General features: G+C 45.2%; 1 protein-coding gene across 1 annotated transcript; it reads left to right on the forward strand.

Moving 5' to 3' along the window:
* The first annotated feature begins 2,609 nt into the window (after positions 1-2,609).
* On the forward strand, positions 2,610-4,654 carry LOC125540036 (S-type anion channel SLAH2-like). Its single transcript, XM_048703610.1, has 2 exons — positions 2,610-3,192; positions 3,287-4,654. The coding sequence occupies exons 1-2, from the start codon at positions 2,647-2,649 to the stop codon at positions 4,532-4,534; spliced, it is 1,794 nt and encodes a 597-aa protein (XP_048559567.1). The 5' UTR covers positions 2,610-2,646; the 3' UTR covers positions 4,535-4,654.
* The last annotated feature ends 19,886 nt before the right edge of the window (positions 4,655-24,540 follow it).

Genomic DNA, 24,540 nt, shown 5'->3' on the forward strand with positions numbered 1-24,540 from the left:
GAAACAGTCAAACACCTCTTTCTCGATTGCCCTTTGGCAAAGATTCTTTGGCAATCAGTTAATATTGCCTTCAATATTACTCCACCGAATAGTATCAGCACGTTATTTGGGACGTGGTTGGATGGGATTGAGTCCCAAACAGCAAGACACATTCGTGTAGGAGTATGTGCTTTACTATGGGCTATCTGGAATTGCAGAAATGATTTGGTCTTTAACAGAACAACAAACACTCACTTTTTGCAGGTTATCTTTCGGGCCACTGTGTGGATCCGTATGTGGTCGTTACTCACTCTGACGGAGGCCGGGGAGCGTTTGGTTACTGGATCTATCCGATGGGAGATGGTAGCACGGGATATTTTCAGCCAGTTTGGATGGCGGTCATATAATAGGATAGGCAATTAGTTTTCCTATCTCTCTTTTGCCAGCCGGCTGTGGCTTTTATTTTGGTTTCTTAGCGCTTTTGGGAGCAGCTATTGTTTGAGACTTTCAGACTTTTGTTGAACCTATTTTTTCGCTAATAAAGGTGGCCGTATGCATCATTCTGATGCAAAGGCCGGGGATGTCCCCTTTTCTAAAAATAAAAAATTGTCGCGCTCGCAACGCGGCCTCCACACTTCCACGCGCGCTTTCCCCGCTCTACTCTGTCGCTTGCTCGCCGCTTCCACGCCCCCGCCACCATCGCGCCACCATGCCGCCGCGCCGCAGGGGATCGTTTGGCTGCCACGGCGTCCGCGAGCGCCCCGGCGGCACGTACTACGCCGAGATCCGGTCCGGCGACGTCCGACTCGGCCTCGGCACGTTCGGGACCGTGCACGAGGCCGCCCGCGCGTACAACACGGCGGCGTGGCGCCTAGAGAGGCCGCCGGCGCAGTTGAACTTCCGCGACGTCTTCACGCGCGAGCAGGCGCAGGCTGTCGTCCCTCCGCCTCGTCTTATCACCGACCAGGACCGTGAGGAGCACTGTCGGCGGCAGCGCCGCCTCCTCATCGCCGAGGAGGACGAGCGAGCCATGGCGGAGTGGCGCCGGTGCTACCCGGAGGACGTCGCCAACGAGCACGCCTACTGGGCGAAAATGACGGAAAGGCGCTGCACGAAGCGGTTGGACAGGCGTCGGCGGAAGGCACTGGCGATATCGAAGTGCGATATCGTTGAAGCCGGTGGGGAGTCGATCTTTGAGGCTAATGATCCTCGTTGGGAGGACATGTGGCTCGATACCTCGGACAACACCAGTCCGGATGAGGACGAGGACCACTCGGAGTAGGTTGTAGTTGCACCATTATCTAGGCCTAGTTCTTTTGGGTGATTCTCCCAGAATAGGCCCCCTCCCCAGCTTCTCCCAGAATTACCATTTTATATTATTATTTTTACAACCCTACCTAGTTGAGATCTAATTAGCTAGGATTGTAAAAAATATATAAAGTGGCGATTATGGGAGATTTTGAGGAGGGGGCCGATTCTGGGAGAATCGCCCAAAAGAACTGGCCCCTAGTTACACCGTAGTATGTAGTTGCACCGTAGTTTTATCTATCTATGCTATGAATTATGTAAAATATCTATATATCATTTTTTATCTACGATGAATTTATGTATCGTTTTTATTTAAAAAATATGTATGCAATGTTTGTGCAATAGCGCACCTGCTGGAGCTACGCGCGCGCTAAATTTTAGCGTGGCTGCTGGAGCCAGCGCTGTCTGCCGCGCTTTTCCAAACGATGGGTGCGCTGCAAAGTACTTTTTAGGGCGTCGCGCGTTGGGCGGCTGTTGGAGATGCTCTTAAGACTGAGTGGTACCACCATGCGACACACGTGATAATAAGCAATCTAAACAATTCACGCCACCACCCACACCAACTTTGGTGAATGTATTATATGATTAATGGAAAGATTTCATTATCTAAGAAACTAATATACACCTATAATTGTAGAAAAAATAACAATAAGTATGATTAGAGTTTCTTTTTCCAAACGTGTTTGCCCGTTTGAGCACGATCTGGGCCCCATATCTTTGCACCAATTTAATCAGTCATATTCATAGTATTATTACTATTATTTAAGGCAAACTAATACATCTATACTACTCCCTCCGTCCCAAAAGATTTATTTTAGATTTGTGTAGATATGGATGCATTCGATGCAACTAATCGCGCTCTAGAGTTAAATGCATCCATATGTAGATAAATCTGAGACAAGGAAAAGGAAATATTATTCGGGCGTCGCTATTCCACCAACCCACAGACTTGCGGGCTCAGCACAGAAGACCCATCTGACAAGACACGAGACATGTTCGTTCGATCGAGCTCTCCATCACATCATCCGTCCAAGTCGAGGTCACACAAGAATTTCGTCCACGTGATGCGGTGATGCGTGGAACCTTCTAGTGCTTCCCGTCCACGTGCGCGCCTCATCCCCACCCCGTGCCGGCGCCGCTGATTTGAGCCTGATCGCCCCGCCCGGCGGCGCACCACTAGCAGTCTAGCACAGGTAGGTCGGTCGATCCATCAGCCTCAGCTGGGATGTGTGTGTGCGCGTCGCGTGTATATAAGCTGGCCATGCCCACGATGCGATGCATATTCATTCACTCACCAGTTGTCCGTTTTCAAGAGCTTACAGCTGGCTTCAACGGTGGAGAGAGAGAGAGGTTGTTGCCATGGCAACGAGGGAGGTCAGCATCCAGATGGCGGGGGTACTGGACGGCCAGCCGGGGTGCGCTCTGTCCCGGGAGTCGCTTGTCGTCCGTGCCGTGCCGCGGACAGCCGGCGCTTCTTTGATGGAGGCTGCAGACGCAGTCGCCGCCGCCGACAAGATGACCAAAGACGCGGCCGGGGCGGCTCAGGATGAGACGCGGTGCTCTGTCTCGTTCAGCGTGCCAGGCTCGCCGTCGGGGCTCCACCTTGCGCAGCTCAGCATGCCGCCGTTAGTCTGCGCCGGTGATGCCGATGTGGGCACCGCTCCTGTGCTGCCGACCGAGTCAAAGGTCCCGTGGGAGCGAGACCGGCGGTTTGACCACTTCAAGACGTTCTATGGCGGCCTTGAACGGCAGCTCTCCAACCTCCGCGGGGTGCCACAGGACACCGACGTCGAGAAAGGTGCGGCGTCAAAGATCTCAGAGGAGGACATCGACAAGGACGGTGAGATGCCCACTGCTGACCGCTACTTCGCCGCGCTCGAAGGCCCCGAGCTCGAGACCCTCCGTGTACGTACCACGTAACCGTGTAGCATTCCACCAAAAAGTTTCACCTTTGCATGCTACAACCGTTTTTGTGTCTAATAACAATGTGAACGTGCAGTCGACAGAGGTGGCGGTCCTGCCTAAGGACGAGACATGGCCGTTCCTGCTCCGGTTTCCAATTAGCGCCTTTGGGATGTGCCTTGGCGTGAGCAGCCAGGCGATGTTGTGGAAGACCCTGGAGTCGGAGCCCTCCACGAAGTTCCTTCACGTGCATCCGGTCGTCAACCACGTCCTCTGGTGGATCTCCGTCGCACTCATGGTGGTCGTCTCCATCACCTACCTCTTGAAGATCGTCTTCTACTTCGAGGCTGTCCGCCGTGAGTTCCACCACCCTGTGCGCGCCAACTTCTTCTTTGCGCCATGGATCGCCTGCCTCTTCCTTGTCAAGGGTGTGCCGCATCCGGTGTGGGAGATCCACCACGCCGTCTGGTACGTGCTAATGGCGCCCATCCTGTGCCTCGACCTCAAAATCTACGGACAATGGATGTCTAGCGACGAGCGACGCCTCTCTAAGGTGGCCAACCCATCGAACCATCTCGCCGTCGTTGGCAACTTCGTCGGTGCACTGCTTGGCGCTAGGATGGGCCTCCGGGAGCTGCCCATCTTCTTCTTTGCTGTCGGGTTGGCCCACTATGTGGTGCTCTTCGTCACTCTCTATCAGCGGCTCCCTACCAACGTGCAGCTCCCCAAGGAGCTCCACCCAGTTTTTTTCCTCTTCGTCGCTGCACCTAGCGTCGCGTCCATGGCGTGGACAAGGATCTCTAGAGAGTTCAACGATGGCGCTAAGCTCCTTTACTTCGTCTCGCTATTCCTCTACATGTCGTTGGTGGCGCGCGTCAACCTCTTTCGGGGATTTAGGTTCTCCCTGGCATGGTGGGCGTACACATTCCCAATGACAAGTGTGGCCTTGGCAACGGTATTGTATGCATCGAAGGTAGACAACGTGCTGACACGGGCACTGGCAGTCGGGTTGTCAGGAACCGCCGTTGTCACAGTCACCGGCGTGTTAGCCACCACCATGTACCACGCCTTCGTGCGCAAGGACCTCTTCCCCAATGATGTGTCCATCGCCATCACGCGGCGACGGCCCAAGTTTAGCAAGATCCTCGCGCATCTCCGGCCATCAAGTTATGATGTCAAGGAGCTCGTTCTCTCCGTCCCAAATTTCAGTTCCTATTCCAAGCAGGGCGCCTACTCTGACTCTGGCGCCAACTCCAGGATGAACATCAGTGCCGGTGAGTCTCCAATGGCACACGGGCACGGAAGAGAAGAATGTGAGACGGTAGGTGCAAAACATGTTGCTTAGTGGAACTTGTATAGAGGTCTCTATATTTTCTCCATTCTTTTTCGTCTTTGTGAACTTGCTGCACATAGTTGCAGATTAGGAGCGATATCCTTGAGCAATTTACATTGCCATGACAGTGATATAATTGCCGGACTTGACGGTTGAGCTTGTCAATTTAGTGGTTATATACTTTCGTTCATCAGAAGTAAGTTACATTTCTTACTCTATTCTGATCTCTAAGTAACTCCATAGACCTGAAATTGCAGAAACATTTCACCAAAGGTGCATCAACTAGAATGGATGGCCTAGTGAGTTTGCAACTTTGGAAGTGAGATTTTCAAATAAGAGAGAAGAATTTGCAAAATCATTTTTTGTGTGTGACTATGACATGCTATTCCCTCGTTGCTTAAATCGAAAGATACTGTTGATGGCGGTACTTTCAGACTAAGCTTTCCTTACATGATAGGTTAAAGCCAGGGTTTGGTGTTCCGTGTCTATTAGTTCCGGCATCCATATAGTTACATATTTAACCGTATTGCTTTGAACTAACTCCACAAATTCTTCTCTCTCAAAAAGGTCTACAAATTATTTCTCGTTGCTTAATGAAAACCTCAGATGTGCTAACATAATTATGTATTATTTTATTTTAAAAAACTACTTGTTGCCTGGAACAGAGACAGAACTGGGTTCGTCCCACAAATCAAAGCACTTACAGATCAACTCCGCCACAAACTTCAGTTCAAAATGCATGTTCTTTTGCTTGCAGAAAGATGAACTACACTCCGAAAAAAGCGTGATATCATTGCACAAGCAGGGCTAGCATACTCGTGCCACTTGCTCTATGGTTTTCCTTTTTGTAATTAACCACTGGCTCTATTGTTATCTCTACGGATGTGGAGAATCCAATATTGAGTATGTCACATAAGATTTTCTTTCGGTCGTGTTCCACTTGACACAAGCACGTGACACCATCGCAATTTGGGTACTTGCATTGCTCAAGCAAGTGTATCCTCTTCCAATACACATCATGCGTCCTAATGAGCCTGATGTAATTCATCACGTCCATGTCCGTACTAATTTTATAGGCTTTTATCTCCAGCGAACTCAAGTTGCGGTGCTCAAATTTAGGTCTTTCCCCTACCACAGTGAACTTGTAGAGACCTCGATTACTAAAGTGAGGATATAGCTACAAAAACAAAACATGTTTAAAATATCTAAAATGGTAGAGAAGATAAGATTTTTCTTCCAGATGTATGCATCAGAGGATGCATGCAGATGGCAAGAGGTTTTGCCTTCTTATTAGAAACAAATATAGATAGATAGATAGATAGATAGATAGATAGATAGATAGATAGATAGATAGATAAGGTGCACTACTACGTACCTCAATATAAAGATTTTTGAGGAAGGGTGCCGCATCTAAAATAGAAAGGATCCAAGCCATCCTAGAGATATTCAGCTTGCGAAAATAAGCATCTCTGAGGCTATTGAATGACAATTTCTCAAAGTAGCATTGCAGATGCCGTGCAGAGAGCTTTATGACACGAAGGGAAGGACAATAGCCAAAACTCACGCACTGGACAAAATTAGTGGCGTTGCAGACAAAGCGCTCAAGTTTTGGGACTGCCGTCAGTTCGACTCCGGGGAAAGAGCAACCATGGAGTTCCAAGGCCAAGAGCGACGAGTTGGGGGTGTCGATCTCCAATTTCTCCACAACAAAGGCCCAACACTTGTAGTTGGTTAAGGACAGGAGCTGTCGGGGATATACCCCACAGCGTAAACCGGCCGGAAGTATAACCCGGCCGGACTTGGTGGTTTACTTGAGACCCGGCTGAGACTTGGCGATTCACTAGCGACCCGCCCTAACTTGGCGGTTTACAAGCAACCCGCCTGAACATTATGACTCACTGGTAACCCGGCGGGCGGGACAGATGGATGACAAGGCCCAAGGCCCAGAAGGCCGGTTTATGCTAATGGTGGGCCGGTTTAAGAGAAAATGTGTGAGGAATATTTTCCTTACAAGGAGTCAAGACCCGGACTTGTATCCGGTTTGTATTAAGATAGACTAGTCCTAATCCTAATAGGACTCCACATGTAACCCGTCCCTTCAACATATATAAGGAGGGGCAGGGCTCCCCAAAAGGGGACAAGATTCACAAGTTCCACAAGTTGGACAAGTTAGGTTTAGACAATAGCTCTTGAGATAGAGCACACTTGTAACCGTGATCATCATCATCAATATCAATGAAGCAGGATGTAGGCTTTTACCTCCACCGTGAGGGGCGAACCTGGGTAAAACATCGCGTCTCTCGTCCCGCTCAACACCTCTCAAGCTACCACATAAATGTGTTGGCCTCGCGACTAAGTCCACACACTAAGACATCCGCCGTGACAAATCCGACAGGAGCTCTAGCCCATGGCAGACGTCAAGGAGACCACCGATCTCCGAGGTGGTGGAGAAGAAGAAGTCGTGTAGGGTGGGGCTGGTGAGTTGGGCGAAGGCAATGGGGTAGGCCATGAGGAACGATGTGAAGCATGGACCGAACTCGACGTCGACGAGGTATGCCTTGCGTATGGTGAGCTCAAGGCAGTCGGAGGCGTGGCTGTGATGGACTCGCCGATGGAGCGCGGGCACGGGTTGTCTACGTCTACAGGGTAGAAGGCGAGGTGCAATCTTCTAACTTCGGGGGCAAAGCTGGTCGAGCAGGTGGCAAGTGATGTGTACCGGGTGTCACAAGGCTGGAGGTCGGTGGTGCTGGGACTAGGATGCTGAAGCTGGCTTTTAGTTCCCATCTCCCCCCTTCCCCTCCGATGTTTCGGTGGCAACTTTTGGGTTGTAATGCATACTTGTTCGATTTGGGGCTGCCCCCCCCCCTACCTGCCACTTGTGGCGTGTACTGTTTCCTGCTAGTAGTAATCCTTCCTATTAGTAGTTCATAACTAGCCTGCTTTAGATTGAGTTGTGATCGGATAATAGTTCTTTGTGGTTGGGTTTCATTAATGAAATTGGAGGGAAACCCCCTCTTATGATCAAAAAAAAGGAGAGGCGCAAGTTGGTCCGGTGATAGGTGGGGAGCAGAAACCACGTTACAATTGTGGTGTACGTGGCCATGACACTATTTGCCGAGGATCTCCAGCAACGGTGCGATACGAGTGTCGCGATGTATATGTTGAGATCGGGGAGCATGCGCGGGAGGCGCCTCCATCGCCTCGCCTAGGCGCATCAGCCAAAGATGTTTCAAATTTTTGAAGGGGCCAAAGATATTCATATCCCAAGTCATCTTGATGGGCCGAAGATGTAGCTTTGGGCCCATCAGTGGGCAGAGCAGCCCAAATCCGGTACCAAGTTGTACTTAATATTCTTTCTACAAAAAATATGTATATTTCTACCACTTCAAATCGCTATGCATCCCCTTTTTTGGAACAAAAGTTCACCCTGCTTGAGGCAAACCAACGTTTATGTACACACGTGGTGATACGTCACTAGTAGAAAAATGGTCAATCGTGAAGCACATTAGTGCCGGTTTGTATTTGAGCCGGCACTAATGTATACATTAGTGCCGGTTCCAACGGCTAGCCGGGCCGCTTTCATTAGTACCGGTTCGTGGCGAACCTTTAGCACCGGTTCGTGCCACGAACCGGTACTAATGAGAGTGGTGGCAGGATGTTGTCAGTCTGGGGCCCCTCCAGCCCCTTTAGTACCGGTTCTTGGCACGAACCGGTACTAAAGGTCGTCCTACATAAACCCTTCGTCCACCCGAGCTCGCTCTGTTCTTCCCCTTTCCCCTCTCCTCTCTGTTCTTCCCCTCTTCCTCTCGAGCTCATCACACATTTTACCCAAAATTTGTCAAGATTTGAAGGCCCTCATCCATTCAAATGATCACAAAGGTTAGCAACTTTGTCCTTTCATCTCTCATTGCTAGATTAGCTCTTGCATTGGTTTATATAGTGATTAATTTGTGAGTTTAGTAATTTGGGAGGATATATATATATATATATATATATGTGCTAGTATTTGATTTATATGCAATTTGAGGTCAAAAATAACACTTAGTTTGCATATGTAGGTGTGGTTTACTTAGTGCCTTCTAAATCTCCATCGTAGCCACCGTCGATCGCCCGCACCGTCCCGTCGCCGGCACCACCTTGTGGTGAGCCTCTTGTTCATGAAATTTTATATAAAAATTGATGTTTGTGATTTGGATATATAGTTACTCGTATAATTATCTTACCCATACGTTGTTTGTTATACATATAGTGCCATGGTTTTGATATCCGTCCCCATCGGCCCTAGTCCTTGTTATGATTCGGATGTGGTATGTATATTCTCTTTTAAAACTAGTTGCATTTCGTGTTTATGACAAATTATGCCCATCAAGTTGACATAGAAATTTTTTCTAGGAGGTATCTGAACCTGAAATTCCAACCGACCCTATTGCCGAGAGGTTAAATTTAGTTGAAAGAGAAAACGAGTACTTGAAAGAAAAATTGAAAAGAATTGAGGGGGAGAAGATGGAATTGGAGTTTCATGTTGCCGATGTCGTCGATGATCACAAGATCAAGATGGAGAAAATGCGCTTGAAGATTAGAAAGATTAGAAAATATGCCATCGATAGTGAGGATTGGTATCATTATGTTGTTGGATCCATTGTTACCTTAGTTGCGATCTTGATCGTATTTGTTGTTGCATTTAAATGCTTTAGCTAGAGAGTTATTTGTTTGTTGCATTTAAGTGTTGTATGAACTTTATGTATGAACTTGTATTAATTTGGTCTATTCGGTGTTGTGTAATGAAGATGAGCCGGCAATGGATGTACGATGACCGATGCTCTCCCCAGTTCATTGAGGGCGTGCGTACTTTTCTGCTTGCGTCTGAGGCAAACAAGCGGGCGGATGGTTTTATGCCTTGTCCATGTGCTCGCTGTAAGAATGGTCACAATTACTCTACGTCAAGAACCATTCACGTCCACCTGTTTAAGACCGGTTTCATGCCCCATTATAATGTTTGGACCAAGCACAGAGAAAGAGGGGTTATGATGGAAGATAATGAAGAAGAAGAGGACGACGACAGCTATCCTGGCCATGGGTTCCCTGAATACGATGATACAACAATGGGGGAAGAAGCTGAGCCGGTAATGTGGGAAGAAGCTGAGCCGGCAATGCGGGAAGAAGCTGAAGAAGAGGCATCAGATGAGCCCGTTGATGATCTAGGTCGGGCCATTGCCGATGCAAAGAGAAACTGCGCAAGTGATTTGGAGAAGAAGAAGTTGCAGCGCATGTTAGAGGATCACAAAAAATTGTTGTACCCGAATTGCGTAGGTGACAAGAAAAAGCTGGGCACCACACTGGAATTGCTGCAATGGAAGGCAGAGAATGGTGTATCTGACAAGGGATTTGGAAAGTTGCTGGTAATGATAAAGGATATGCTTCCAGAGGACAACGAATTGCCCGAGAGTACGTACGAAGCAAAGAAGGTTGCCTGCCCTCTAGGGTTAGAGGTGCAGAAGATACATGCATGCCCTAAAGATTGCATCCTCTACCGCGGTGAGTACGAGGATTTGAACGCTTGCCCGGTATGTGGTGCATTGCGTTATAAGATCTGCCGCGATGACCCTGGTGATGTCGAGGGCCGGCGCCCCAGGAAGAAGATTCCTGCCAAGGTGATGTGGTATGCTCCTATAATACCACGGTTGAAACGTTTGTTCCAAAACAAAGAGCATGCCAAGGCGATGCGATGGCACAGAGAAGACCGTAAGAAAGACGGAAAGTTGAGAGTACCCGCTAACGGGTCGCAGTGGAGAAAAATCGAAAGAAAGTACGGGAAGGAGTTTGCAGATGACGCAAGGAGCGTATGGTTTGGTCTAAGCGCAGATGGCATTAATCCTTTTGGGGAGCAGAGCAGCAACCATAGCACCTGGCCTGTGACTCTATGTTTGTATAACCTTCCTCCTTGGTTGTGCATGAAGCGGAAGTTCATTATGATGCCAGTCCTCATCCAAGGCCCTAAGCAACCCGGCAACGACATTGATGTGTACCTAAGGCCATTAGTTGAAGAACTCTTACAACTGTGGAATGGAACAGGTGTACGTGCGTGGGATGAGCACATGGGGGAAGAATTTGACCTAAAGGCGTTGTTGTTCGTGACCATCAATGATTGGCTCGCTCTCAGTAACCTTTCAGGACAGAAAAACAAGGGATACCGCGCATGCACGCACTGTTTGGACGATACCGACAGTATATATTTGGCTAATTGTAAGAAGAATGTGTACCTGGGACATCGTCGATTTCTTCCGAGCAGGCATCCCGTAAGAAAGAAAGGCAAGCATTTCAAAGGTGAGGCAGATCACCGGACGAAGCCTCGCCACCGTACTGGTGCTGATGTACATGATATGGCCAAGGATTTGAAGGTGGTCTTTGGAAAGGGTCCTGGTGGACAACCTGTTCCGAATGACGCTGACGGACGCGCACCCATGTGGAAGAAGAAATCTATATTTTGGGACCTGCCCTATTGGAAAGACCTCGAGGTCCGCTCCGTAATCGACGTGATGCACGTGACGAAGAATCTTTGTGGGACCCTGCTTGGCTTCTTGGGCGTGTATGGAAAGACAAAAGATACACCTGAGGCACGGGAGGACCAGCAACGTATGCACGGAAAAGATGGCATACATCAGGGTCATGCAAGCTACGCTCTTACCAAAGAAGAGAAGGAAATCTTCTTTGAATGCCTGCTCAGTATTAAGGTACCGTCTGGCTTCTCGTCGAATATAAAGGGAATAATAAACATGGCAGAGAAAAAGTTTCAGAACCTAAAGTCTCATGACTGCCACGTGATTATGACGCAACTGCTTCCGGTTGCATTGAGGGGGCTTCTACCGGAAAACGTTCGATTAGCCATTGTGAAGCTATGTGCATTTCTCAATGCAATCTCTCAGAAGGTAATCGATCCAGAAATCATACCAAGGTTACAGAATGATTTGGTGCAATGTCTTGTCAGTTTCGAGTTGGTGTTCCCACCATCCTTCTTCAACATCATGATGCACGTCCTAGTTCACCTATGCGAAGAGATTAACGTTCTGGGTCCTGTATTTCTACACAATATGTTCCCCTTTGAGAGGTTCATGGGAGTCTTAAAGAAATATGTTCATAACCGTGCTAGGCCAGAAGGAAGCATTTCCAAGGGCCGTCAAAATGAGGAGGTCATTGAGTTTTGTATTGACTTTATTCCTGACCTTAAGCCGATTGGTGTTCCTGAATCGCGGCATAAGGGCAGACTGGATGGAAAAGGCACGCTAGGAGGGGAACAAATAATATGTATGAACGGACATTCTCTCACTGAAGCACACTACACAGTTCTACAGAATTCTGCCTTGGTGGCTCCGTATATGGATGAACACAAGAATTTGCTACGCTCCAAACACCCGGAGCGGTCTGATGACTGGATTACACGTGAACAAACCAGGAGTTTCGCCAGCTGGTTGCAAGCACGTACCATGCATGACACCTCTATTGAAGATGACTTGTACTTGCTGTCCCAGTTACCATCTTCGAATATAATGACTTTCAAAGGGTACGAGATAAATGGTAATACATTTTACACGATCGCCCAAGATAAGAAGAGCACCAACCAAAACAGTGGTGTCCGCTTTGATGCAGAAACCAAGACGGGAAAGGAAACATATTATGGTTATATACAGGACATATGGGAACTTGACTATCGACGTGGTTTGAAGGTCCCTTTGTTTCGGTGCAAATGGGTCAATATGACACGAGGCGGGGTAACGGAAGACCCGCAGTACGGAATGACAACAGTGGATCTCAACAATCTTGCGTATGCAGACGAACCATTCGTCCTAGCCAATGATGTGGCACAGGTTTTCTATGTGAAGGACATGTCTACCAAGCCAAGAAAAAGAAAAGATAAGGAAGCGAATGCATCGTACGATGAGTCAAAGCGGTACATAGTTCTTTATGGGAAGAGAAACATCGTGGGAGTGGATGACAAGATAGACAAGTCAGAAGATTATGAAAAGTTTGATGAAATTGCTCCATTCACAGTGAATATTGACCCGAGCAACCCGTTAAATGATGAAAATTTTCCATGGCTACGACGCAAAGGGACACACGCGAAGAAAAAGTTTCACACCCTAAGATCTGGGATGTGATCGGCTTAGCTATCATCACTTTCTTCTGTGTTTCACACCCAGGAGGGAATCTCTGTAATAGTTAGGGTAGCTAGTTATGTGTTTTGGCATTTGAAACGCGAAGAAATTTTATGTGCAAGCAAATTCTTTCATGCATTTATTGATTTTTTCAGCTAAATGACCCTGAAATTGAAAAGCATTTCAAATGAACTCAGAAAAGGATGAAAGTTGGCATGGTATCATAACTTCACCCACATAGCATGTGCAAAAAAGTAGAGAGGGTTACCGCAAAAACTGGATACACTTCGTGTACAAAATGAACAATCTGTTTCGAAGTATCAGGGTTTCGGACGAAAACTCATCCGTTACAAAGGCATTTCATTTTTAAATAACTTAAGCATTACCAAATTGAATATAATGATAAAACACACTAATATTAAACATAATAAAAAAGAATCACTGGAAAATGTATTTTTAAAGTTAAGTTATTCACAAACTAGTGATTCACACAAATTTCAAATAATTCAAAATTTAAACTATTCAAATTTAAAAACTACCGGCACTAACTGAAAGTTTCTAAAAACTATCAAAAATATTCACAAAGAAAATCTAAATACAGCAAAAAACAACTAAAAATAAATAAAACAAAATAAATAAAGCAGAAAAGAAAAAACTAAATGAAAAAAGCCCACCTACCGGGCCACAGTGGCCTGCATACGACTAGAAACCCAACCTGTTGTTGGGCTAGGATGCAGGTCCGCAAGCCCAATAGGCCCCACAGGGCAGAGTAGCAGAGGTAGGCCCAGAAGGCCTGCATTAGAGAGGAGCTCGAGACAGCAGCGGCGGCGGGGCTTATAAGTAGGTGTGAGCGCCCTTCGGCTAGCGAGGTGGGACTAAACTTCTGCGCCCCTCGCCTGGCAGCGCACCCCCTTTAGTACCGGGTCGTGGCACCAACCGGTACTAAAGGGGGGGCCTTTAGTACCGGTTGGAGCCAGGAACCGGTACTAAAGGGGGGTGCTCCCCCCCGCTTGGCCTGGCCAAAACAGGCCTTTAGTACCGCTTGGTGGCTCCAACCGGTACTAAAGGTGTCCCCTATATAAGAAGCACTTCGAAAATTTTCAGTTTCTCATTTCCCACTTCTCTCTGCCGCCGCCCCGTCCCGTGCCGTCGCCGCCCCCATCGCGCCGTCCCCGTCGACTCCGCGACGCCCCCGTCCTCGTCGCGTCGTCCCCGTCGACTCCGCGGCACCCCCGTCGCCGTCTCGGTCGCCGATCCCCTCGCTTCACCGTCGCCGTCGCCTTTGGATCGACCTCGCCCTCGCCGTCGCCGTCGCCTCGACCTTGCCCGCGCGCGCTGTGAGCCCCTCTCCCGGCCCCTCTCCTCGTCTCCAATCGATCGTAGCGCACACCAGCGCCGGCGCCGGCGCCGACCGTGCGCACACACACGCGCGCACACACACACTACATGCACACACACACACTACACACACACTAGACACGCACACACACACAATTTTTCTGTTTTTAGCTTTTAGTTTTTTCTGTTTTTCTGTTTTTCATACAAAGTTTTAGATGAATTAATTAATTAGATTAGATTAATGTCAAATAGTATGTAGAAATGTTAGTTATAATATATATAATGTCAAATGTTATAGAAATGTTAGTTATATAGAAATGTTAGAAATTTTGGAAATGTTAGTTTTAGCTAGCTAGATGAATTAGATTAATTTCAAATTGTTAGACGATGATCGATGTTTTTTTAGTTTCTTATATTTTTAGTTATAAAATTTAGAATTTGCATATATGAAATCATCACAATCCATCATTTAAAAAATGTTACTTTACTTTTGCGGCATATAGTATTTTGTTGTCGACGATGCCCGGCCCGCATCCTCGCCGTCGACACGTCCGCGACGACGTCCTGCTTCAGAGGACCCATGTCTGGGACTGGGCTCCGCCGGGCTGGCACTGGGAGGTGCTACCTTCAGGGGCGCGACGCTTGGTGAGGAACCCGGCCCCGGGTCCCGTCGTCGACCCTCATCTCCTTTGGTGGCATTCACGTGGGCCACTTTCGGTGCGGAGGGAGCCGGCCCCGCCGGAGGTGGTACGTCGCCGTGTCAGGGAGGAGGACGAGCACGTCCATCGCTACATGGCTGCTATGGATGTCAGGTTCTCCAATACCTGGCAGGTTCTTTGGGGAGATCACCCGAGCTATGATCCAGTGATGGTTCCTTCTCTTTGGGTGTCCACCGCCCGCACCTCAGGAACCGCGAGTGGCCTAGATTACTCTGTACTATTCGATCTTTATTAGCTTGCTAGCTAGCTAGCTAGTGATGTATTCAATATTATATCTATTATTCGAGATGATGTATTCGAGATTATATCTATTATTCGAGACGATGTATTCGAGATTATATCTATTATTCGAGATTATACTAAATTGTTTTATATTTCTTTTGGCATAGTTAAATAAAAGCTATGGCGGACAATACCGACAGAGATAGAGAACAGACCATGCTCGATATCATACGCGGGCGAGATGATGATCAGAATGAAGAAGATTTTGACGGCTCCGAATTTCTAAACAACACCGGAGAGGGTGATATGATATTCGATCGCGACGACCGAGAAGATGAAGTCATGAACTACGACGAAGAACATGTTGATCCTGAAACAACAAACACCGGCGAGGTATATATATTTATATAAGCAGGAATCTGGTGATCATCGCATGTTTTAAATGAGTTGAAGATATATTAACGAATCGATCTTTCTTCTTTCAGCCATCCGGATCAAGCAAATCTTCATGCAAAAGGACGAAACGAGGCCCGAACAAAAAGTTGAAGGAGGGCGTAAAGTACAATATCGAGGCAATCAGACCTAATGGCGAACCATTAGCGCCTAAGAAGATTGCGGACAAGTTCATTCGTTAATGCGGAGTTATTGTGAAGGACCAACTCCCGATCTCCCTTCAAGAATGGAGAAAGCCAGCAAATCCACGTCCAGATGTTACTTTTGTCGACGAGAAGCAAAAAAATCTGCTTTGGGATACTCTCATGGAACATTTCACCTTACCAGATAATTTCACAGAAGCAGACGTGCGGAAAGTCAAGGACGCTGCTTTTAGGAAGATGGCGGTTGCATTCAAGAACCACAAGAGAATGACGTGGGAGAAGTACGTCAAGGGAGGAAGGAAGACTCCAGTATTCGAGGGGATACTAGAGAATCAAAGTGCTCATTGGGACGATTTCGTGAAATTCAAGGATTCAGAATTAGCTAAGGAACGGTCGAGAATAAACAAGGCCAATGCCGAAAAAAAGGATAAGTTCCATAAGCTGGGGCCAGGTGGCTACGCGGTGGCAATGCCTAAGTGGGATAAGTCTGAGAAAGAGATGGAGGATGCAGGTGTCACTCCGGTTAGTAAGAGCTGGCCCCCCAGGTGCAGGACTTGGTTCTATGCGCATGGGGGGAGTTGGACCCGAAGACAGGCAATGTTTCGACGAAGGCATGTCTGAACGGAGCCGACGATGCGCTACTTGTTACAATAGAAGAGGCTCAATCGGGGGTGTTCCAGCCCAACAGAGAGAACGACGAGCTTACGCGTGCCCTGGGAAATCCTGAACACCCGGGAAGAACACGAGGCAAGGGTGCTATTCCGTGGTATGAGGGGTTTTCGGACTGGAACGCCGACTACAGAACCCGTGCGAGAAAGAAGATTGCGGAGGAGAAGAAGAGGAAGATGGAGGAGGAGCAAAGGAAGCTCGACTATGAACGCCTTCAAGGCCTAGAAGCAAGTCAAGCGGAATTGGTAGCTAAATTCCAGCGGCAGCAGGAGCAGATCGACTCACTTAGCCAGCAAAGGGGGTCTCAGAAGCTGCAGCAGCTAGCGGATGATCCAGCATTGGATACCACCGCCCCATCCATGCCGAGAAGCAGCGTGGGTTCCGCCCCGGGCGACGCAGTAGTGCTGGATAGATACCCCGTGGATGACATCACGGAGAACACTAACTGCGAGCTACACTTCAAAATGAAGAACATATCCATGAAGGTGGCGGACGCCGTTGCTTTTTCAAATTCCCCCGAGGCAACCTTCCATTGCAACCCGATTCCAGCGGGCTATGCTCGTGTCTTGGTTGATGAGGTGGTGGACCAATATTCGGGGCTAGAGCTTGACATTCCCGGAGGTGATGAGGAGCACACACTCGGAGATGCCAAATATCGTATCATCCTATGGAGAAAGGATTGCATCATTTTTCGAAGGCCACCGACACCGCGTCACCCGACTCCTCGTCGAAGTCCGCCACCGAGTCAGCAGACTCCCGCTCCTCCAAGTCCACCAACGCGTGAGGCCACTCCTCCTCCTCCAAGTCCGGCAAAGTGTCAAGCCACTCCTCCTCCAAGTCCGGCACAGCTTCAGGCCACTCCTCCTCATCCAACTCAGCCCCGTCAGCCGTCTCCGCCGCCTCAGCAATCGCAGAAGAGACACCCCGCAGCTATGGTGCATAGCGGTACCAGTCGAGGTCATAGTACAGGAAGTACAGGCGGAGGCAAGCGATATAAATATGGTCCAAACCTCACTACTCCTCTTCCTGTGAGGGCTTACGACAGGACCGAGGAGCAAACCAATGCCATAGTGCGGGCAGAAGTCGACGCCCATTTTGGAGCGAAACCGCCACCGCCGCCAAGGGAGAAAGTGCCTGTGGAAGTAGTTGACCACTTCATTCGTATGGCTCAACCACCAGCTCCTAAGCCTGTTGACACAGACTATGAGCGCCACATCAGGAAGTTACATCGACAACGTCTACAGAAGGAGGCGAGCTCGAGCTCGAGCAAACAACAAGCAGCTGTCGAAAAATGCGGGAAACCCGTTGCCCAGCTGGGAGAACAGGCGGCGCAATCGACCCCCCCCCCTCGCTTGTTGTGCCGACAACACGTGACAGTACGCGCGCCCAATATTATTGTGGCCAAACAGTTTACGTTCCCGAGGTGGGCGATGTGGTAATAACCCAGGAGCATATAATGCAGGCTGAAGAACTCAAGATCACTGTTGGACAACTCCTCGAGATCGAGGACATGCCTGTGATTACAGAGGAGGAAATAAAACGGAAATATGTCCGGGGACAACCTTTGGTCAAGCCAGAAGATGTCAAGAAGCTCCCAACGAGAATGTATGAATTGCATCAATGGTACATGGACATTACCAAGAGATCCGATCGAGAGTCCCTCATGGTGTATGTCAAGAAGGATCATTACTACCATGAGAAAGCTGTGGCCGTTGAGTATTCTGAACTGTTTCAATTATACAATCAAGACGCACTTGACAAATCTATCGTCAGTTGCTATTGTCTGTAAGTGATTTCTTTCTGTAATTAATTTAAGTCTCAAGCTAGCTGTAGTGATCCTTTTGATCAATCATTACCTGTAATTATCCTCACTATATTCTTTTCTGTGGTATTATGCAGGATGAAGATGTATGAAATGAGAAAAGGTGGACGCTATGGCATTGGGTTCATTGACCCAAACACCGTTAATCAATACACATGGAAAATGAGCAATTATTATGAAAAGCAGGTAGAGGACAGCATGCTAGAGTTCTTGAAGGGCCTCAAATACAATGCAGATATACTACTTCCTTACAACTTCGAGTGAGTCACACTTTCTTGTACTACAAATTCTCTGTTTTTGCCTACTAGCTAGCTACATGTTTTTGCTTACATATGCCCGCTTAATTAAGACATGCAAACGTGTGTGCATGCAGATTTCACTGGATCTTGTGTATCATTAAAGTTGACGCCGGAACAGTTGAAATACTGGACTCGCTACTCAAAGCAAATAGTGACTACAACATCTTGTATGGGATAGTCAACAGGTAATTTCAATCATTATTAACTATATATCTCGGCCTATTTAGTTCGTCATTTCATGATATGAACTATTTAATAACCCCTTTATTCATTTTCTTTGTCGGCGGGCAGGGCTTGGGCAAGGTTCATCAGCGTCACGGAAGGCGAATGGAAACCACAGCTGAAATGGTTTCGATCCAAGGTAAGTAATTAAGTAGTACTAGCTAGCTAGCTAGCTGCCATCTCTTTAATTATCATGCTTGATTAATTATTATCTGATCAAATTAAATTCCATTCTCGTAATAAAGGCCCTGAAGCAGGCGCAGGGGACTAATCTGTGTGCATACTGCGTTTGCGAGAACATTCGCATGATGGCGTCCGAAAGGAGCAGATCTCAAAGACAGGAATGGGTACGCTTGTCAGAACACTATTCACAATTTTTACACCATTATCGATATCTAGTCACACAACTAATACACATGCATATTGATCTCCTTCTTAACAGTTTAAAGAGGTGCGGGACAAGCTCCTAGAAACGGAGCGCGTAGAAGCACTTCAAGAGGAAATAGCGGGATTTTTGCTCGACCAGGTCATAAATCCGAAGGGAGAATACTATTACCCGCTACCGCCCCCATCGAACATGTCATGAACCACTTCCAATTGTCATCGTGCTCCAAAGGCACCAATTAGGCTAATGCCACTGGCTCCGAAGGCAACATGCATGCATATGTAGGAGAAATTGTATATAGCTATACATGTGTGTATGTGTAAATTAATATGGTGGTTTGTGAGACATTGATGATATATATATATGATTGGTTCTACTAGAAATTCTATTTATATATATATATATATATGCATAACGTGTACAATGTGTAGTACCGTAAAATACCAGCAAACGAAAAAAGAATTAAAATGGAAAACACAAAATTAAATGAAAAAGAAATCATAAAACCAAAAAAACCCCAAACATTTTAGTACCGGTTGGTGTTACCAACCGGTACTAAAGGGCTCCCGGCCCCCGAAGCTGGCTTGTGCCACGTGGTTGCCCTTTAGCACCGGTTCGTGCTGAACCGGTACTAAGGGGGGGGGGGGGCTTTAGTGCCGAAATGTTAGTGCCGGTTCCAAAACCGGCACTAAAGGGCGTTACGAACCGGTGCTAATGGCCCGTTTTCTACTAGTGCGTGGATGCATTTGATATCGAGAAAACGCATAGGTCTAGTGTTATATGCCACCTTATTAGTTTGAATCCGTGCATCAAGTTCCTCTAATTTGGCTGTTAGGAATTTCCAGACTGGCTCAATAAAAATTGTGCCATTAGGTTTATCATGCAAGTTTGTTAACTTTGGATAACCAACTATATTATTTTAAATATAGATTGGAAACTTGAAAAATTATATGCATAGGTTTGACTCGGGAAGTAATTTTCCAAACATTTTCAACTTTCTTAGTTATTAAACATGTACTGCAATGCAAACTAGTTGGTGAAGTTAGATGCCTTTTTCCATCTCCAAACATCACCTTTTTGTGAACCAGAAGGCGAATGTGTTAATAAACGGGTTTTTTAAGGTGCAACTTTTTGGTAAAAAACATAATCTAGATCATTTCGAGGATATCCAAGTTGGAACGAAAAATATCATCATTAAACATGGGAGAGAGTTGTGTCGAATCAAGAAGTTTATGGTATAAAAGCAAGGGAGGCATCAAAACCGTATGTTCTGTAGCAATGTATTGACATCACAAATAAATCAGCTGTGTTTCTGAACTTTGATCCAGTTGTCTCAGTAGTACGCGTGAATCATGAATAAAGTTGTTGGGTGTGTAGAAGGTGAGAGAAGTGGAGAGAGATGATCGTGCATGATCATCTAAGCTAAAAAAGGTCAGGTCGACATGACAAATTGAGCAATATAGAACAGCAAATAGATAGGAATTGAGAGTGTCTGAGGATAAAATGCAAGTTGATGCAAATCACCCAAAAAATGGTGGATGCATGCATGGTATATCATGTGCATTGTAGAATCTCATTTCCTTTTGGCCTAAACTACAAAACAAAGGTTTCCTTTGCTTCATAGGATAGGAATATCATAGGAATGGGAAAATTATAGGAAGTGAGAAGACATGTATCTCAATTCGACAATTTCTATAAGAAAAGATATGTCATTTGATGCATGGGATAGGTCGCTGCCTCCACGCACCGACTGAGTAGGTGGCCACAACGCTCGTGTACTGTTTCCTGCTAGTAGTAATCCTTCCTATTAGTAGTTCATAACTATCCTGCTTTAGATTGAGTTGTGATCGGATAATAGTTCTCTGTGGTTGGGTTTCATTAATGAAATTGGAGGGAAACCCCCTCTTATGATCAAAAAAAAGGAGAGGCGCAAGTTGGTCCGGTGATAGGTGCGGAGCAGAAACCACGTTACAATTGTGGTGTACGTGGCCATGACACTATTTGCCGAGGATCTCCAGCAACGGTGCGATATGACTGTCGCGATGTGTATGTTGAGATCGGGGAGCATGCGCGGGAGGCGCCTCCATCGCCTCGCCACGGTGCATCAGCCAAAGATGTTTCAGATTTTTTAAGGGGCCAAAGATATTCATATCCCAAGTCATCTTGACGGGCCGAAGACGTAGCTTTGGGCCCATCAGTGGGCAGAGCAGCCCAAATCCGGTACCAAGTTGTACTTAATATTCTTTCTACAAAAAATATGTATATTTCTACCACTTCAAATCGCTATGCATCCCCTTTTTTGGAACAAAAGTTCACCCTGCTTGAGGCAAACCAACGTTTATGTACACACGTGGTGATACGTGGATGCATTTGATATCGAGAAAACGCATAGGTCTAGTGTTATATGCCACCTTATTAGTTTGAATTCGTGCATCAAGTTCCTCTAATTTGGCTGTTAGGAATTTCCAGACTTGCTCAATAAAAATTGTGCCATTAGGTTTATCATGCAAGTTTGTCAACTTTGGATAACCAACTATATTATTTTAAATATAGATTGGAAACTTGAAAAATTATATGCATAGGTTTGACTCGGGAAGTAATTTTCCAAACATTTTCAACTTTCTTAGTTATTAAACATGTACTGCAATGCAAACTAGTTGGTGAAGTTAGATGCCTTTTTCCATCTCCAAACATCACCTTTTTGTGAACCAGAAGGCGAATGTGTTAATAAATGGGTTTTTTAAGGTGCAACTTTTTGGTAAAAAAACATAATCTAGATCATTTCGAGGATATCCAAGTTGGAACGAAAAATATCATCATTAAACATGGGAGAGAGTTGTGTCGAATCAAGAAGTTTATGGTATAAAAGCAAGGGAGGCATCAAAACCGTATGTTCTGTAGCGATGTATTGAAATCACAAATAAATCAGCTGTGTTTCTGAACTTTGATCCAGTTGTCTCAGTAGTACGCGCGAATCATGAATAAAGTTGTTGGGTGTGTAGAAGGTGAGAGAAGTGGAGAGAGATGATCGTGCATGATCATATAAGCTAAAAAAGGTCAGGTCGACATGACAAATTGAGCAATATAGAACACCAAATAGATAGGAATTGAGAGTGTCTGAGGATAAAATGCAAGTTGATGCAAATCACCCAAAAAATGGTGGATGCATGCATGGTATATCATGTGCATTGTAGAATCTCATTTCCTTTTGGCCTAAACTACAAAACAAAGGTTTCCTTTGCTTCATAGGATAGGAATATCATAGGAACGGGAAAATTATAGAAAGTGAGAAAACATGTATTTCAATTCGACAATTTCTATAAGAAAAGATATGTCATTTGATGCATGGGATAGGTCGCTGCCTCCACGCACCGACGAGTAGGTGGCCACAACGCTGAGCCCCCCCCCCCCCCCCCCCCCCCCCCGCCCCGTACACGATGGCCAACTCGGTAAGACCCCAGTGGCTAAGGCACCACCCAAAGCCATGGTAACTCGTACGATATGATGTTGTCCTTCGCGCAATACTGAGTCAATGTCGTGGTGCTGACTTGTGTGATTTGTCCTCCAGTTGTGCAGACTTTGGTGTATATGATCTTTTTTTACCTATTTTGTTTATTTTTTGTTTTCCCATTACAGATATATCAATTTTTTTCTAAAATATATAAGTGGAAAAATACAAAATATTTACTAGTTTTATAAAAATGTTTGGGTATTAAAAATGCTCATCGCATATCAGAAAATGTTCATCGCGTACTTTAAAAATATATTTAATATGTATTTCATGAATTTTTCATATTGTAATTGAAAAATGTTCACCATGTATTAAGTAATTTTCATCATCTGCTACAAAAAGATATTCACCGTGTGTTAATTCTTGTATTAACAAAATATTAATCATGTCTTCAAAAATGTCCATAGTGTATTTCAGACAAAAATAAATCATCATGTGTTAAAACAAATATATCATATATTAAAGAATGTATAAACAAATGTTCTTCATGTACATCTGAACACATTCATTGTATGTTAATAATGTTCATCACGTGCTGAAAAAAATACCTCATGCATCAGAAAAATGTTCAGTATGTATTAAAAAGTTCATTTGTGGAAATTATATTTTCCTAAGGAAAAAAAGGAAAAAAAGGAAAAAGAACGAGAAAAAAACTGAAAACGGTATATAAAATAGGGGAAAGGGAAAAAACTTAACTGAATAAAGGTAAAAGGAAAAAAAGTAAAAGATGAAATGTTCATCGCATATTGAAACTGTGCATCATTTATTTCAAAAATGTTCATTGTGTATTCAAAAAAATACGTGCAAAATTATGCATGCCATTTTAATGACGGAAATCACATATTTTTAAAATACACAGTGCACTTTCCTTTGACTGACAATGGTACACTTTTTTGATATGATGAACATTTTTGAAGAAATAATGAAAATTTTCTACATACTCGATGAGTAGTACACGATTACCATTTTGAACACATGCTAAATTTCTCTTAAATAATGTTGAATATTTCATGATACAAAGTAAACAATACACGATTAACCTTTCTGAAATACATGGTTTATATATTTTCAAATACACAGTCAATCCTTTTTAAATATGCGCCAACTATTTTTAAATACAATATGAGATTTTTAAATTGACAAAAAAAATTCTTATGAAAGATTACAAATATTTTTGTCTTACACGCTGAACAAAAAGAAAGAGCCAGAAGAAGGAAAAAAGTGAGACGAAGAAAATAAAAAATCAAAAGGGAAAAACCGGAAAAATAAATAATAGAAACACTAAAAAAGAAAATGGAAAATGGAAAGGAAGAAGAGAAATAAAAAGAAAGAGAGACAAAAGCAAAAGGGAAGGAAAAAATCAGATGGACACACGTGCAGTAAGAGAAAGCAGAGGATGTTCAAAAAAAAAGAGAAAGCAGACGAGCAGACGCACGTGTCGAGCACCTACCGAAATAAACCAGCTGTCTAGCAAAAACCACAAGAAATCGATAATTGGGACATGGCCCACTAGCAACCGGATGTAGGTGAGAATTATATTCGCCTCACAATAAGCGAGATACAGCTGGTTTCTATAGGGCGCCGTCAGCGCTAGTTAACGTGTATTTTCATTAACTGGCGCAGTGAGAGATAACTGTTCCCGTTTTTGGGAAGCTTCCAGAAGCTTACAAGCAGGGTTTTTTCATTTACATTGTCCCGGGCCAATTTTATTCGGGTTTTATTTATTTTTCTTCTTACTTTTTAAAATGCATGAACTTTTACAAAATTAGAAAAATTTCTTCAAATTCAAAAACATTTTCACATCTATGAATATTTTTCAGTTTTATGAACATTTTTTATTAGAATTGATGAACATTTTCCCCAAATAGATGAACTTTATTTGCAAATTCTGCTAACTTTTTTCAAAGTCGTGATCTTTTCTTACCAAATTGATGAATTGCTTTTCAAATTCACCAGTTTTTTCAAAATTCATGACTTTTTCAAACTGATGAATTGCTTTTCAAATTGACCATTTTTTTCAAAATTCATGACCTTTTCAAACTGATGAACCTTTTAAAAAAACAATGAACTTTTTTCCAAACTCAT

The sequence above is a fragment of the Triticum urartu genome, chromosome 1 (genome assembly GCF_003073215.2).
Source record: "Triticum urartu cultivar G1812 chromosome 1, Tu2.1, whole genome shotgun sequence".
NCBI lineage: Eukaryota > Viridiplantae > Streptophyta > Magnoliopsida > Poales > Poaceae > Triticum > Triticum urartu.